This window comes from Ambystoma mexicanum, chromosome 7p, assembly GCF_040938575.1.
Source record: "Ambystoma mexicanum isolate Mex_15411 chromosome 7p, UKY_AmexF1_1, whole genome shotgun sequence".
Lineage (NCBI taxonomy): Eukaryota > Metazoa > Chordata > Amphibia > Caudata > Ambystomatidae > Ambystoma > Ambystoma mexicanum.
Genome location: NC_090939.1, coordinates 932194007 through 932210837, shown reverse-complemented (window position 1 = coordinate 932210837; position 16831 = coordinate 932194007). Strand labels below are relative to the sequence as shown.

The 16831-nt window shown below is 46.1% G+C and overlaps 1 protein-coding gene across 2 annotated transcripts in view; it reads left to right on the top strand.

The window, feature by feature from the left end:
- The first annotated feature begins 884 nt into the window (after positions 1–884).
- TRMT10C (tRNA methyltransferase 10C, mitochondrial RNase P subunit) overlaps positions 885–16831 on the top strand; it is a 150079-nt gene continuing 134132 nt past the window's right edge. The window contains exon 1 of one of the 2 annotated variants that reach the window (XM_069637243.1): positions 885–1025. Coding sequence is in view for 1 of the 2 variants with exons in the window: in XM_069637245.1 (XP_069493346.1) it covers positions 7677–7706 (30 nt within the window). In the remaining variant the exon portion in view is untranslated. Of the gene's footprint in view, positions 1026–7647; positions 7707–16831 lie in introns of those variants that run through there. The other variant, XM_069637245.1, reaches the window with a different exon arrangement.

Here is a 16831-nt window from a genome sequence, read left to right as displayed (position 1 = left end):
GTGGAGCTACGCAGATCACTGGCCAATCCCAGGAACAGAAATGTAGGAGGGCGGGCTATGACATTAGCTTTTCATTTCGGGCTGCATGTATGGCTGTAGCCATCAAGTGGGCGTGACTCCGAAGATTGCCGAACACTGCCTCCCACAATCTACCATGGGAGGCAGGATAGCATACAACACCGGGATGTGAACTATAGCACTAGCTCCATCATTCTGAGCTAGGACTGTAACCTGACTCGGGCAGGCAGACCCGCAGGATTACTGGGAGAATTCCCTGCCCTTTCTTCCATTTATCACTCCAGCATGCTGTGAGGAACCGTAGCCTCCACCCCAACATGCTTGTGAGATCAAAGGAACCACCTTCTAGGCCGAGGTTCATTGGTATTAAGGAATGAAAATGACAATGAATCATAAAAGCAAAAAGAATACGCGTCCGGTGTATGCAGGAAGAAATTGATAGCTGGCACAGAAGCACAGCGTATTCCACAATTGCTTTGTATGCAGCATACAGAAACCGATTACACCCGCAGCCCGCGATGAACAGTTACATCGCATACACTGAGGAGCACTTAATATTAGTCACACTTGCACACAGGGGCTGCATGGATGATGGCGGCCATCGCGCGAAATTATCAAAAACACTTCTGTTTGTGGGGAGAGGGGGTGTAATGCTTACCAGACAAACACGAAACAGGCACAACGAGATGTTGCTGCAAAATTCCAAAATAGAAAGAACAAATCAAGCGCACCAGCAGCTAAATATACCTGCCGCTGCACGGCATGGAGTCCTTCTTCCTCCATGATTGTCTTCATCAGTTTCGTCATCACGTAGGCATCCTATGTGAAAAATCGCCCCTACGTCATGACGCCTTAAAGGCATTTCAGAAAGTGTTGGCAAACTTTTAAACAAACACACAATGCTCTCGGGTCTCATATGGACTTTATTTATGTGCTATTACCAATGAAAGCAACATAAGGCCTTCGTTTAGCAGAAGCTCAGTTTCAGTGTCCAGGCAGCATATCAGGTGAGTGCATCGATCCAGCTCTGTGAATTCTATATGCATTTTGTGCGCCATTGAAAAACTCTCTATGCATGCAGCAACTTGACCAGCATGGCAGCTGCGTTTGATTTTTTTGGGGGGCTTTCATGTGTGTGCAATGTTTTTTTTATGCTGGGTCTCAAGCTTTCCCTTATTGCCACATTGGGCATTTTGAGGGTGCTCGGGCCTGCTTGGATGGCAAAGGTTTCTCTCCCATGGAGTGCATGCTTATGTTTAGGCCTCATGGCTTCCATTTTCACCCAACATAGTCTCAAGCTTTACCCTTGCCACATTGGGGATTTTGAGGGTGCTGGGTGCCTGCTTTTGACTGGATGGCAGAGGATTCTCACCCAGGAGGTGCATGATATGTTTAGGCCTCATGACTTCCATTTGGGATGGGTTCTATAGTTTGTCTGGCCATTCACAACTTGTTTAACCCCTTCTTCCATTAAGTGCTGCTAGTATGTTTACGGTGCGTTTCCCTTACTTGTTCCCTAGCGCCAAATATGTGTTGGGGACATTTGTGACCAGTCACTTTTTACTGCAAGAAAACTATTTCTGTGCCATGTATGATTTTTAAGTGTGATTCCTGGTCAATGGTTTAGCACTTTTACATTGGGTGTTGCAGTTTAAATGACAATCAGTATTAGTCTGCAAATCATCCAAAAACTCTGTGATGCTCTGAAGTAATCAGTAAGCCATCCCCAAATCATCAAGACATGTTTCATGGCGATGCTCTTCAAGTAATCGGTAGGTCATCCCAGAATCATTCCCAAATCATCAGGGACAAACATGTTTTGGCTCTTCAAGTAATCAGCAGGTCATCCCAGAATCATCTGGGGCAAACCTGTTGATGCTCCTGAAGTAATCGGCAGGTCATCCCAGAATCATCCCAAATCATCATGGTGATGCTCTTGAAGTAATCGGCAAGTCATCCTAAAGTCATCAGGAACAAAGAGTTTTCTAAAATAGGGATGATGCTGGAATCATCCGCAAGTCATCTAAGCTCATCCCCAAATCATCACCCACCATTCTGAGACATTTGCTGATGACTTTAACAGCCTGAGGACTTCTGATGATGTGGAAATGACTTCTAATGTAGTTCGATGATCATCGGATGACTCCAGGATGGCCTCTTAAGTCATCCTTTTAGACCTGGGTAGCTCCCGAGAGGGGCTTGCTTCCAATCTTCCTTAGTTTTCCAATGTCACCCCAGGAGTAGTGTCGGGAGGTCTATTTCCTTCTCCACAGGCTCGTCTCCCTTGCTCAGCCGTTTGCGCTGCTACGGCACCTCAGGGTGCAGTCAGTGGTCCGATTAGGGAGGTGGAGTAGTGGGCACTCTTGCACCGCTCTCCCCAATCAGCGTATTGCTGTTCCTTCCTCTCGCAGTCCCAGTAGGCACAGGGCACTCTTGGTATTACCCCCGGCTCCCGATGTGTGTACGGTCCACTCCGCCTTCGTCCACGCCGCTGCCGGTGGCTCCTCACCTGTGCGACTTGTCTCCTTCAATCCGGTCTGCGTCCGGGACTTGTACATTGTTGAAGGGGCCCGCCGCAGCACCCTCTCAGGCCAGTGTCACAATTAGCCGCGCTGAGGGAATTCTCTGCCCCTCCCGGCACTCACGGGGAGTGCCTTCAGTGCCGGCCAGTCAAGCGATTCTCCGGGGAGCATCACGTTCCCTTCTACCTTCCTGGTGTGAGCTGTCCCGCTCACTTACCAATCCTCCACAGGCATGTAACGCCTTCCCCCTACCGGGGATCTACCACCACTCCCGCCTCGGATAATTGAGCTGCGGTGGCAATTTTAGACCCGCAGACTGCGTCGCTCCCGGCCTCTTCCCCTCACACAAAGTAAATCAGATAAGGCTTCTCAGGCTCCCCACATCCAGTCATGCGTTTTCCAAGATTCTTCTGTCTTCTTCACCCTACCACAAGCTCACTTTTAGGGTTTAATTCACGGATATTATGCAGGATATGAGCCGGCAGAGCAGGAGCTCTGCAAAACGATGTGCTCATTGCACACCGGTTGGCCATGCCCCCAAGGTAACACAGTTTTAAAAAAAGGATCATGAGGCTCCGTCCTCAAGACAGCATGACAGTTCATCATGTCTCAGGCTCCCCTTCCCCAAGATTCCAACGTAGCAATTTACAGTGGTCTCAGTCTTTCAATATTCAACACAACTTAAGGTTAATTTGCCACTCCTTCTGGACTTCATTAGCAGTTCACTCACAGTGCTCCTTTTTGGTTTGTTTCACATTGTCTTTCGCTTTTCCAATTGAGGACTCCCTGGTCTAGGTGCAGTTGTCAGACCACATGGTCCACCCATCACAAGTCGTGCAACCAGGAGCCCTAGGCTCCTCAGCCGGAATTCTCCAAAAATCCGAATGCGTGATTTGGCCGAATTTCGGCCTTTCGAAAATTCTGAACGGCCAAAAAGTTCGACCAAATCACGCATTCAGTACTGGGGCTGCTAGGGTGGCCCCCACACCCTTCTCACTATATATTGTGAGCAGGGATGTGGGGGTGTCACCCACAACCGGTCCCGAAAACCCTAAAAAAAAAAATAAAAAAGGAAAGGTCACTGCGGCGCTGGTTCCTGATCACAAAAAGAGGACTGGCCTCGCAGGGACACAGTGAGTCAGCAGCATGGTAAGTAGGAATCTGGGGTATGGTGGGAGCCAAGTTGGAAATGTTCAGGTGAGGAAAGACCAGAGGTTATTTCGGAAAAATAATCCTCAGTCTTTTCTCCCTCGAACATTTCTACCTCAGGCTTTCAACCCTGATCCCCTCAGCCACACAGAGTATTGATTCAAACTCACTTGGTCTCTCCTTGTTGGCCTCTTGGCTTTATATGCCGGGTTACACTCGCTTAGCTGCTCCTGATTAGCTTCTTGGCTTTGCCACCATGTGTCACACACCCTTATGCCAGTGTTTGACTTGGGCACACTCTATGTATTCATAAAATTAACTTTGTGGTGGTGTTATTTATTCCCCACCTTGCTGTCATGCTCTTTCACACTTGTACTCTTATTTCATAGCTTCATGGTTAAATGGGCACTTTCATCAGCTCATGGCCTTGCCCACAAAGGTTTTATTTAATCCGGCACTCAATATTGTAATGCATTCAGGTCACTATTATATATTGTGCTTAGTCTTTCGGCTTTTGTAAGGAACAATGAACAACACTCCAGCAGCCTTTAGTTACAAAGATATCAACAGTCTTTCGGCTTTGGCAATGCATGTTCTCTAATGTTCCCTCTTGTTCAGTTGGAATAGTTTTAATTGGTACGGGATACAAAAAGCACTCTTATTGTTCATGAAGCTTTCACACACAAATTGCCTTTTGTTCACCAGGAGGTTTAAACAATTGTACAATGGACTTTTACTTTGTTTCTGCTCACTTTTCAAAGATGATCAGCTCAACAATGCTTTTACTCTACGTTCCACTGCTACTGTTGCATTAGAGATAAGCGTTCGCGTGTACAGCAATCCAGTGTTTCTAGGATCACTCAAACTCACTGGCTTTAACGAAGTGTTCCGCTGAAAATAGCGAACCTCGAATGTCACTTCCACTGCTTCCGGCATCACAGGGATTCAGCCTGCCTCTCAGAAACTTTTACATTTTACTTCGCTTCAGGATTAACAAGCACTCTTCTGAGTCTCTAGGAAAACAGTCCAGCACGGCACCGCTTTCCGCTGTGAAATCTCTACAGCCTAGACCATGAGATTCCTTGCCAGACACAGGACAGGACCCAAACTGCATGTGTTCCAACACAAACACTTACACCGTGAACAACAGACTAAAACAAGACGCATTTACCTGATATGTCCCAACACAAGGGTCAGGCTGACAACTGCACTAACCTGATGCCCCGTTCCTTGCTCCACAGGGATAAAAGGCAGAGCATGAGAGCACACTGAGCGAGGCCAAATGCATGAGGATACAGTTTTTCCAGGACGGCAGTTCAAACGGAGGAGAAAGGCAGCGGGACCTGAAAGGACATCAAGGAGGGAGTCGCGCTTGCCAACCCAGACCCATGAAACCTCAGACAAAAGATACATAAGACCGGGAATAGCAGCTGGCGAATAGTGTCACTGATGTCAGCGGTACATGGATCCCTCCCGCACTGATAGCCAGGGCGGGGAGATGCGGTTTCCATTGTGGCACCGTCCTGGACTCCAACGGCAAAAGAATCGCTCACGAGTTCAGCACAGCCGGTGAGTCAGAAGAACTTGATAGTGGACTGGACTGTGTTAGGCTCAAGGATGCAGTGGCAACATTAAGAAGATTAAAAAGACAAAGGTCTTTTGTGAACGACCTTGGTACCAGAGATAGAGTGGTCCAGCGCCACATGGGTGCTCAGTTGAAGGTCTCCATTTAGGGTATCATGTATTAATATCCGCAACAAAAGTATCGCCATAAATATGGCCGTTTGGTTCGCCATAGGCGATATTTTTATTGTGGATATTATGTGGGAGCGGCGGTTGCGTGGGTGTCCCCCGCACTTTAAAAAGTGATGCAGGGGTTGCGGGGGTGTCCCCCGCAGGGTCCATTGTGAATTTCGCCACAAAAATATTGCAATATTTTTGTATGGCGATATTTTTGTGGCGAAATTTTCACATGGAACCCTATTTAGTACCCCTTTCCTGAACAAAGAGAACACCAATATTGAAACTTCAAGTACTAAGAGGCCATAGGGAAGGCCGGTGTGAGAGGTCAAGGTGGTCATACAAGGGTCGAGCCAAATCCCTTGTATAATCGAAAGTCCTTGACATGTTGCAGAAGTTGTAATGATTGTGAACTTGTGAACCACTAAGGGAATTGTGAAGCAGGCGTTTGCGTCTGGTTGAAGGGAACGCCGTACAAACTGTAATGTTGTGAAACCCACATTTGCCTTAGGACAACAGAGTGACCCAGCGAGACAAGATCGCCCTTCGGAAGCCTCTGTTGAAAGTAACAAGTGCTCTGCAAGGTCTGAGCCCGGATGAGGGGGACATAACCAACAAAAACAGGTTGTTTAAAAAAGACATTAAGACTTATGAATATTGCAAATGAGTAGATTGTGAGTGAAAGGTGGTAGCGATCCCGACTAAGGGACACCAATAGAAAACCATAAGGGAAGTGAATCCCACATTGTGAAGAAGTTAAGTGAACTGCATTGTGATGACAAGTATGAACCCGACTGAGGGATGTACACAGGGACAAGTTGGTCTGAGCCCTACTGAAGGAGGCGGATGCTGAGTAGGATCGGAGGGGGATTCAAGGGTGAAGGGTAATCGCCCTATGTGAAGATTAGCATTAAGAACTTTTGTTTAGTTGTTTTAACATATCAGGCCCTCTGGAGCAAGAGACTTTGCATAAGAAGAGACTTGAACACAGAAGGCCCCGAAATAGAGAAAAGGAACTGTAAGCTTGTGCCAAAGAAGCCCAGGAGTGTGCTGTGCTCAAGAGTCCCGCCTTGTCCCGTGCTAAAAACGCTGGTCCTAACATCCTGATTTATCATTTTGTGAACACTGCTTTCTTTTCTTGTGAACATTATCCCACACTCTTTTGTAGCATAGCAGTAAAGATTGGCAATAGTTTGCTTTTAGCATAGGCCCTTTTTATTTGCCTGTAAGCCCGACTGACCAACCTTTAGGCAACCTATTTGTGGAACATGCCCGACTTCCCCAATGGTGCTCTTGCAGTCTTCTTCTGCGTCTCAGTCCCAGAGTGGAGAAAATACCTTGTTGGTGTTCATTACTCCTAGTTGCCTCTTCCTCGTCTCAGTACTGTAACATGTCACAGGAGCGAAATGAGGGGAGATGTCTTACAATAGCCCATACAGGCTGGGGGAGGGTTAGGTTGGTTTTCAAAGGGAAAAGGGGGATACTGTGTCTCGCCTGTGGACACCTCACTCCCAATCCCCAAAGACCCTCCCCCCAGGTGATCCTCCCTTGCTTCTCCACCCCTAGGGTCAGGATCCAAAAGCGATGGCCTTTCCCTGGCCACCTGAGAAGAGGATCCAGGGGGAGTAGGAGTGAGGATACCCTCAGGTTTCTCACACTCCTAACCCATGCTTTTCTACCTTTGTACAATTCTCTCACTATGTATGTTATTTTTTACGTGACAAATTGATACATGATACTCATGTATGCATGGCCCGGCCTTGAAGAAGACCAGGAATTGGTTGAAACATGTTCAACATTTACATACCCTTATTGATGGGAATATATATCAAAACACTAGTTTAGATTCTTTCTTCAAGCATTATCTTCAAACCAATGTGTATACATTCACTAAGGACACACGCACGTGATTTGGTGCAATAATTATCACTACCAAAATTTCAGCTTGCACTCCCAGTTGTCAGCAGAACTCTGTGGAATGATGTGTCAAGATGGACATCCGCCACCTTTCCCTTCATCCCTCTTTGATAATCAATGATGCTACTGTCAGTTTTGTTTGTGGTGCACTGTCACTGAGCACTGCGGCTCTGCATGTTCACTGGCCATTAACGGGATATGGCTCACAGTGTGCTCGTCAAGAAACCAATGAAACTATGTACAAGAAAACAGAGAGGACTTATTATGAAACATTTTCCATCATTTAATTGCAGTTGCTTCTCTCAACCGTCCTTCCCTTCTACACAACTCATGCTTCTGGATGCATCAAGAATTGTTATGGTGAGGCTATTAAAAAAAAAAATATATATATATATATATATATATATATATATATATATATATATATATATATATATATATATATATATATATTAAATTAAGGATATTACAAAATTGTATATTGATTTTTTTATTGTCATTTGATTGTAAATGAAAAAAAATATTATAAAATGACATCACGTGAATATGTTTGAGTTTGGGTTTCATCTAACGTGACGCTTGCTAGGAATCAACAGAGCACTATACATGTCGTTGGGGGTGAGACATGAGGTCGAGCACGGGGTTTATAATGTGTGTCACAGGGAGTTTGGGCCATTGGTCTGGGATATGACAAAGCAATACAAGGAGCCTAGGTGGCACCTTGGTATTGACTAGATAAACGTAAGTCCTTGGGTTTCTTCCTGAACTGCAAGAGTGTTGCCAAGGTGTGGATGGCTGTCAGGATGGCTTTTGTGAGTGGTCAGTAATGCGAGGCGGACAACTGCTTGTATTCTTCTCAGAATTAGGCATTTTATTAAAAGAAAAAGAATGCAAATACATTCTTGCTAAACCTACTGTATCAAGGAGTTCCCTACCTAGTCTAAGAGTTAAGGGAATCACTCCTAACAGAAACAAACTGGCCCTCACACTAAACAACAAAAACATACCAAATAAATTGTAAACATAAATGACTGAATAACCAATGAGTGAATAACCAACAACCAGTAATTTGGATGACCTTCACCTGTCCTGGGTAAATCCCTTCCCCAGGATCGTTCAAAGTCAATTCACCCAAATGTTCAAACAGAAGACTAAAGTCTTGAACCAGTTATTGTAAGCTCCAAATAAAAGGTCACCAAACAAATATCCACTGGTAAGTGTTCTTCAGCTTTCAGTTGAAAAGATCCCTTTTGTAACGCTCACCTGATTCTCGCAGAGGCGCCGGTCTTGACTGGGCGACTACCGAATCTTCAAAGGTGATGTGTAGCACCCGGTTGGCTCTTTGGGCTGGGGTCTGTGCACTGTATGCCTGACGTGTAGAGTAAGATGTCTGCAGATAGAAAATATGGGGTTAATGAACTGGGGTTATTGGGGTGTCCCTATCTCTTTCCTCTTCTCCTCTCCTGTAGACCCCCAAAGGTTAACGCTCTCACCTTAGGTAAGTGAATGCCGAGCTCTCCATCTGCCTCGGGGCAGGGTGCTGTAACCAGTTTCTTCACTGGATAGGTAGCGCAGGCCTCTTAACTTCAGAGGACTGCTGTCCATTGTTTACTGCACGAACGGTAAGTTTCGAGTCATTCAAATGTCTTTAAAGTCTTTAGTAATGATGTCTCTTGTTTTGCAGGGTTCCGGCGCTGGCGGATGACGGGCTGAAGTGAGTTGAAGATGGAGCCCGTGTGATGAATAGAAGCGCCTGGAAGCACGTAAGTAAGCGCTTGTTGCCTGCTTCACTATGCGCTCTAACTGTCTTTTTATTTTGCAGGTACGAGTTCGGAGCGGCTGCAGGGTGCCGGAATACCCACTGGATTAGATGTGGAAAGGAGTAATGGCACGTGAGTATTAAAGTTCCCCAATGTCTTTAAACGCACCTTGTTTTGTCTTTCAGATGCGGGATGCAGCGCCGAAGGCCTCCGGAGCGTGCGAAGAGTAGGTAAGCCTTTGCCTTTCAGATGCCGGAATGCTAACCTGTTCTTTCTTGTCTTTATAGGTGTTGCTGAAGACTGGATTCAGGATGGTAAGCCTTTGCCTTTCAGATGCCGGAATGCTAACTTGTTCTTTCTTGTCTTTATAGGTGTTGCTGAAGACTGGATTCAGGATGGTAAGCCTTTTTCCTTAGGCCCAGGACCGGATGCAGAAGACACGATGAGCGTTCTGCTGCAGAGGTTGCAGAATAACGCAAAGCAAGATTCATCCACCGGGTGTGGTTTAAATAGCCTCCTGTAGTGCTTAGGTGTCTCCTTCCACAGCCACGCCTAAGTAAGAAAAGAGTTCCTGGTAAGAAAAGAGTTCCTGCCTTCCAGAAGAGTTCCAGTGTTCTGAATCTAGGGAGTGGCTCCAGCCCCACCCAACAGGAAAAGTAGTTCCAAACAGAAGAGGATCAGAGGCTCAACTGGCAGGCAAGTAAGCAGCATGGTCTGCTGAAGGTAAGTCCACCCAAGCATTATGAGCCCGGCGCTTCCAGCGCTGGGACTGGGCATATTTATGAGCCTGGTGCCACTGGCGCCAGGACTGGGTCCAAAAGGTCCCAATTGGGACTGGTTGGCACTCGAAACCTGGGTTATGGATCTGCTCCCAAGGGAGTTGGGAAAACCCTGACCTTTTGGAAGCAGAGATCATGACACCTTTCCAATTCCAGCCAAGGAAATAGTACCAATGGTAATCCTGGATGTCTTCCTTCCAAGATCTCAGTTCAAAGGATGGATTAGCTACTTGTTCTTCTACAAGTGTTCATAACCTCTGCAGTACATTTGGTATAATTGTCGGAATGCTTCTTCTTGGGGTGGTGTTCTCCTCCTGACAATCACCCTTCTACTACTGTTACTGTGGAAACAGACTCCTTGGTTCGACAGTATGCCACTACTTCAACCAACTTTAATGTGACATCTACTGACAGTATCATACACAACCAGAGTTCAGGTATTTCTGCTTCAATTTTAAATGTTGGAATGGTGAGGCATTTCAAAAAGAAGACACTTCGACCTCTGGAGGTAGGCAAGGCTCTCTTCTTTTCTAAGCTTAAAGAAAAGGGCAGCCTCTTTTGTCTGCCTTACTGCCACAAGGATAACCTGCCTGTGCTTCCAGACTGACTTTCTCTCATCTTCCACAGTCAGCATTGCAGGTTGTTTGCTCAATCTCCTTACAAGCACCCAGCACCCTTCCCCAGCTTTGTAAACACCTTCTTGGTTCCAGTAGCTACTTTTAAGATGTATTGCCACACTTCCAACATCAGATAACAATGTCCCTCTTCTATCAAACGATACTGGACCTTTAACAACGTTGCCAGTTAGGTGGATGGATTTAAACATGGTTTTCTTCACTATAGAAAGGGTTTGCCTCTTGGCTTAGGTTATACTGGTTATTAATGTTCATTCTTAGTGTTACCCAATTCAGTCTTCAAAGGGAACACTTTTAGGCATACGTGACCACTCTTTAAGGGCTTGTATTAACACAGAGACACTTTCTACTTCGGTCGGGAATCAGAATTGGTCACATGCAACCTTCCTTTGTTGTCTTAAAATCTTGTAACAAGTGTGAAAGTCAGCATCAGAGTTTTTGGAGTAATTCAGAAAGCGTTTCCCTTTTTATTGGAGACAAGCAAAAACTCTGGCAACATTTAGTTTGACAATGGGAAATGGAAGTGCTTTTCTCCACTCGCGAGCACTATAACTTGTACTAGAAGTGCATGTGATACATTTCCATTGTAAAGGATGGCTTTCACAATGAAAAACAGTTTATACTCGCTTCTAGTTTAACGGGAGGCAGTTTGGAGCTGGTAACAGTTACCGGAAAGGCTGTACGAGTGAACCTGAGCGCCAATATTCACTCACTTGTTCTAGGAACACTGCGATTGCGGGTTGCTTCCACTTCCTGACTTGTTCCTCTTCTACTACCATTTTAGGCACACTTGGGACCCACACCCCTCTGTGGCACCGGTGTATTCGGTCTGGCCTCACCAACTTGGGGTCTCCTGCACTCCTTTGTCCCTCGGCTTGCTTCTTGCTACGGGCCCCGGGCACCAGCATGGTCACAGCTGTGCAATTACAGCCACTAGGCGCATCTGAGAAGACCTTCACTTTCAGCACATCTCTCTCTGTGCAGCCACTGCAAGGCAGGGTTTGTGGACACAGATTTCAGGCGCAGGCCATTACTGTTAATTGCCTGACCTTGGCAAAGGCGGTTAGGCATAACGGCCTGTCCTCCACTTCTATATGCCTCTTCAGCCCTTTTCTTCATCTCAGTCCCTATGGGATTCTGGGACATGTAGTTCACTTGATCAAAGTTACATTTTTACACTTCTTGTATAAGGGCAGATTTAATTCCCTTAATATTTTGAACAGAGGGGCTGTGCGTTTTAACTGTATTACAAGAAGATGTGGTAGCAAAGTCAATATTTTCACTGTTCCTTTTAGTGTATCCTTGATATTGAGAAAGATATTTGTTTTTACGGATTAGAAGGAGTCTTTCTTTTAGTACAATAGCTTTGGGTGTTACAACCTTTGGGTTTACCACCTTAGTTTTAGCAGATGTTTGAGAGATATTAAAATGACAATAGGCCATAACCTCTTCTGGCAAAGTGGTAAGACTATCATCGTCAGAGGAAAAATACAGTGTCTCATTGTCATGATGCCTACCCCCCGGAGCACCAGGCCAGCCCCAGCACCCCTGGAAGCAGGCATCATGCCCTCGGGTAAAAGCCCAGCGGCCCCTTATAGGGGCTCTTTGGACTCAGTCCTGGCGCCTTTGGCGCCAGTCTCATGTTGGACATCAGTCCTGGCGCCATAGGCGCCAGGCTCATAAAGGGAGGTGTTTTGTGCACTTACCTGATGCAGACCATGCTGCACGCTTCAGGCCTCCCTGAGACCTGAAAGGGACTATTTTTTCATAGGGACTATTTTTTCACTCGGGCGTGGCCAGGGAAGGATACATACCTAGTTGGGGAAGGATACATACCTGGGACTTCTTTGGAGGCTATTTAAGCCACGCCCAGACAGCAGCTCATGCTTCGCATTGTTCTGCTTCCTGCAGCTTAACGCTCACCGTGTCTGCTCTTGCTCCTGGACTCCAGCCACGCCCGCCTCGAACCTGGAAGATCTGCAAGGAAGGAAGAGAAGAGAAAGGTGAAAACCAAGGACTATTTCAAACTTCTTACCTGCATCCGGAATCTTCTCGCCAGCATCCCTGAAGAAAGACTTCCATTTAAAAGCATTGCGTTGCTCGCTGTAGCGCCACGCTTCACTCACCTGTCCTCGAGACATCTCCCGGCTCCATCGCGGCTGTCAGCATCGGACGCCACATCTCTGCACCTAGGGGAGAAAGGAAGAAACAAAAGGTGAGCAGAAGGAACACAGAAGGAAAGCCTGATTAACAGCCATAATACTTACCGGTTTTCTTCCACATTTCGGGTCGGCGCCGCCCCGTTGGCAGGTACCGTACCCCAGCCCCTATGGGGAAAGGACAAGAGACATTTCTGGGGAATGATAAGGACATTTAGAGGGATCGCCCTCATCACTACTCACCTCGGCAGTTTAACCCCTCGACGCATCGCCTTCATTCTGCACCTGAAATAAAGGACAGATCACAGGTTAGAAAGACAACATAAAGGGGGCCTCACTTGAACTTTGAACTTTCATACTTACGGCGCATCGCTCAGGAAAGTCAAGTGGATTTTGCCAGCGCCATTCTGAAAACCAGTGAAGTAACTGGACGAACGCGCGCCCCTGCACCAGAAGTAGGATGGAGAGTTCATCCTTCCAAACCATAAGGTGAGCTTAAACCGGGGTTTGGAGGAAGTTAGAGAGGAACGAAGGGGGAAAGGGGGGAGCTAGCACACTATTCTGCAGACTGTTAATCCCCTTTCTCATCTGCAGAAGGCTATTCCTACGGGCCAGGCAAGCACGATTTGGAGGTCCTGTCCAATCGGTGTTCCGGGTCCTGCGCATCACGCTAGAAGAGGCCACAGCAATCGAGACTAGACCAGCGCCCCCGTGGGAACCAGGTGAGCGTTACACTCATCCCACAGAATCTCCTCACTACCCTGGGCCCTGTATCCACCCAGGTGATCCGCCGTACACCACCCCCAGGGTTGGGATCAGGAACCGTCTGCCCTCCCGTGTCCACCTGGGAGGAGACTTTAGGCAGGGTTTTAATGAGGGATCTGTAGGATCCTTCACATATTCCAGTAGGCAACAGCATAGCAAGAGAATGCCACCTCCTCTCTTTTATATCATTTGATTCCCTTAAGAAGAGTGGGCATAAGGACATTTCCCCCTCATCTTGGAGAAAAATAAAACCAATGGGAAATAGCTGCAGCAGTCTCTCAGAGCCATACTGAAGTATGTTGATGTAATACATCCAACTGAGAAAGTAATTCCTCGGCTGACAAACGCATTGGATCATTCTCTAGAATATCCAAGGATATGATTGGCAAAGCAGTGCAGCAAGCTCAGAGTGTGTAGGTGCTTATATGAGACATTCAATTTGCAGCTCTACATTCATTTTAATTCCAGGAAAAGTATGTTAAAACAATGTGTTGTATATTTGGTGCATACACAGGCTTACAGGATTTTTCACCATGACAATTTATGCTTTCATTATGCACGGTGGTCTTCAATGGCATCTGCATTACAGGAGACTAAAGGCTCAAACATTAAGGACATGCACCATGAGTTAGTCAAGAAGCAAGTCATGGCAATCAAGGATCCTGTATTGAAGACTGCAAGTGATATAGCTGCCATGAATCAGTGTGCACCAGTTACTGAAGGTGTTCTTAAGACTTCTCTTTCAGTTACAAAAACAAGAAATAGTGGCCCTACGCTGAGAGTGCAGTGGCGGGAGTCGGAACCAGTTGGTCATCTAAACCACATACTGAGATTAGAAGCAAGCTTGGTGGAGGTTGAGGCATGGATTATGGTGTGAAAATATAAATGCAACTATGCCGTCTGATTATGTGTTGGCCTAAGCACACTCGCATCACTTTCGCATCATGAAATAATGTCACAACATGTGAACCTGGAACCATTGCTCGAGAAGCCATTTTGTGTAATGGGGGGGCATCTTCAGTTTTGTTCTGCTCTCTGCTCGTCATATATATTCTGGTTTTCAGCTTGAGCACAGAAACAGACCGCTGCTTGAACTTTGAGTTGCTTACATAGTTAGGAATGCCAAGCTGCTTAATGAATTGCTGGTCTTATAATGAGAGAACCTTGAAGCTGTACATGAGCACGGCTAATCAGCAAACCCAGGTGCCATCCAGTCTTGTTAGGCTATTATAGCAGGCAGCTAGAAAGAATTATGTATGGCTGTATGTGCTCCGCAGCGGGAGCGGTTATTCATTTCTGCTTCAGAACTGTCTGACCTTAGCACAGAACGATAACGTTTGCTGATAAAGCAAGGAATGCCACTTCGTTATATGGAACATGATATGCTTTCCTCTGTCCAGATGCACCCGGTTTCAGATAGTAAATGGTCTTGGCACTGGCGGCATGAATGTATAATGTTTCATTAGAATGAATTACGCAGTAACCCCTTGAGCCCTAGCCTGATGATGTCTGAAGAAATGGGGCCGGGCAATGCCTTCTAATGCTGTGAAGTTTGCCATATATGTGACTGTTGTACTGATGCTCTCTCTCTCTTCACGGTGTTTGCCTTACACGCCGTGGGGTGCTGAGATCCATTTGATCAAATGCTGTTATTGAATAAATATATTTGACTTTGAATCCTTGTGTCTGGTGTGTCATTAGTATATGGTTGGATGCCTTAATTCCGGTTTTTGATCCGTCAACGGAAGTAACGAATGACCAAGCCAAACACTAACTAGGTTGGTGGTGCAGTTGTCTCAACAGACACAGGTATGAGAAAAATAGGAGGATTTAGAAAACTGGGAAAGGATGAGCCTTGTACACTTTGGATGTGTCCACTGATCAACTAGAGCAGTACATAACTGACCTCTGTCAGGCGCTCTTGGGTGTCTGACTGGAATTACATAGGATAAACTGGGCATACCCTCCATTACATAAGAACAAAGGTCTGGCTCTTGATACACTGATGCAAGTCTGCTTCCTGGAACTGAAAGAGTTTAAATTAGGTCACAAATTAAGTGTAAAACTGAAGTTGTATTTGGTGGTGCCTCCCCTAAGGATTGTACAGGACCTCGAGCAAGCTGGAATTGCTCCCTTTTAACTATAAGAACTCCCTCAGTTTAACTTTTTCATTCCAAGCCCTGGACTGTAAAACTGTCTGAACCTTATTTCTCGAGACCCGAGTTGTTCAATGATCCATTGGCAATGACAGTACTTAATGGATTCTGAAGAGAATGACACTTGATAAGCTCTTAATGGTTTGTGGTTTCAGTATAGTGTCCTCCTTATGATCAAAAAGCTATTTTTGGAAAATGTTCTATGTTAATGTACTGCACCACTTTTTTTAAAAACTCTTTTTATTGAATTTTTCAACAAACATAACAACCCCCAACTCTCCCCTCATCCACTTTTTAAGATTTTGTTACTAATTTTAAAAGCATTTGTTCAAATACACATTCTTCCAACGTTTGTTTACTTTTTGTAAATGCAGCTTCTGCAGGTACTCAGACATGTGGAGACTTGAGTTTTTTGTTTAGGTACTGGGAGAAACCTGAAGGTATTTTCACTCCACTCCCCTTGCATCCTCTAACCCAGGTGGCAAAGGAAAAGCCATCACTTTTGGATCCTGCCCCTGGAGGTAGACAAGCGAGGGAGGACCTGTGGGATGCCCTTTTACCCATCTTTCAGGAAGGAACCCCTCTCCCAGGGGCGGTTATGGGATATTGTTCCCCATATCCCATTATCCTGAGAAGGACAGGAGATATCAACCCAGTCGCACTAGAAAGAGGAGCAGGATTAGGAATGGGGTACCTTTAGGCGAGACACAGTATCCCCCCTATCCTAGTGACAACCAGTCTCACCAACCCCCGCCCCAAACATTTATGGGCTACTGTAGATCAGCTGCCCTTCTTTCCCCTCTTGGGGTACCCGACAGTACTGAGATAAGAAGAAGCAAAGTAGTAATGAACAACACTCATCACTCTCACCACTTTGGTACTGGGACGAAGAAGATGCATGAAAGGTATGAAGGTCAGGCATGCCCTCTTAATCGGAGTCAGGCAGCATTGAATGATGGAACATACCTGCAGCCCATTGAAGGACCACATATGTATAAAAGGCAAAGCACAGAAGCAGCAGCAGAAAGGAGAGGAAGGAGGGACCTGGGAAACTTTGCCAGAGATTGCTACTATACCCAGGGAATCCGGAGGCAGCACTGGTGGGATGCAACGATGAAGCAGGATGCCAGCCGACAACCTCAAACGAAGGGAAGCCTTCTGTGTGCAAATAGTAGACTCCCGTATGAAGTGGGAGCAAAAGGAGCTGTGACATGGCACAAACATCAAGGAC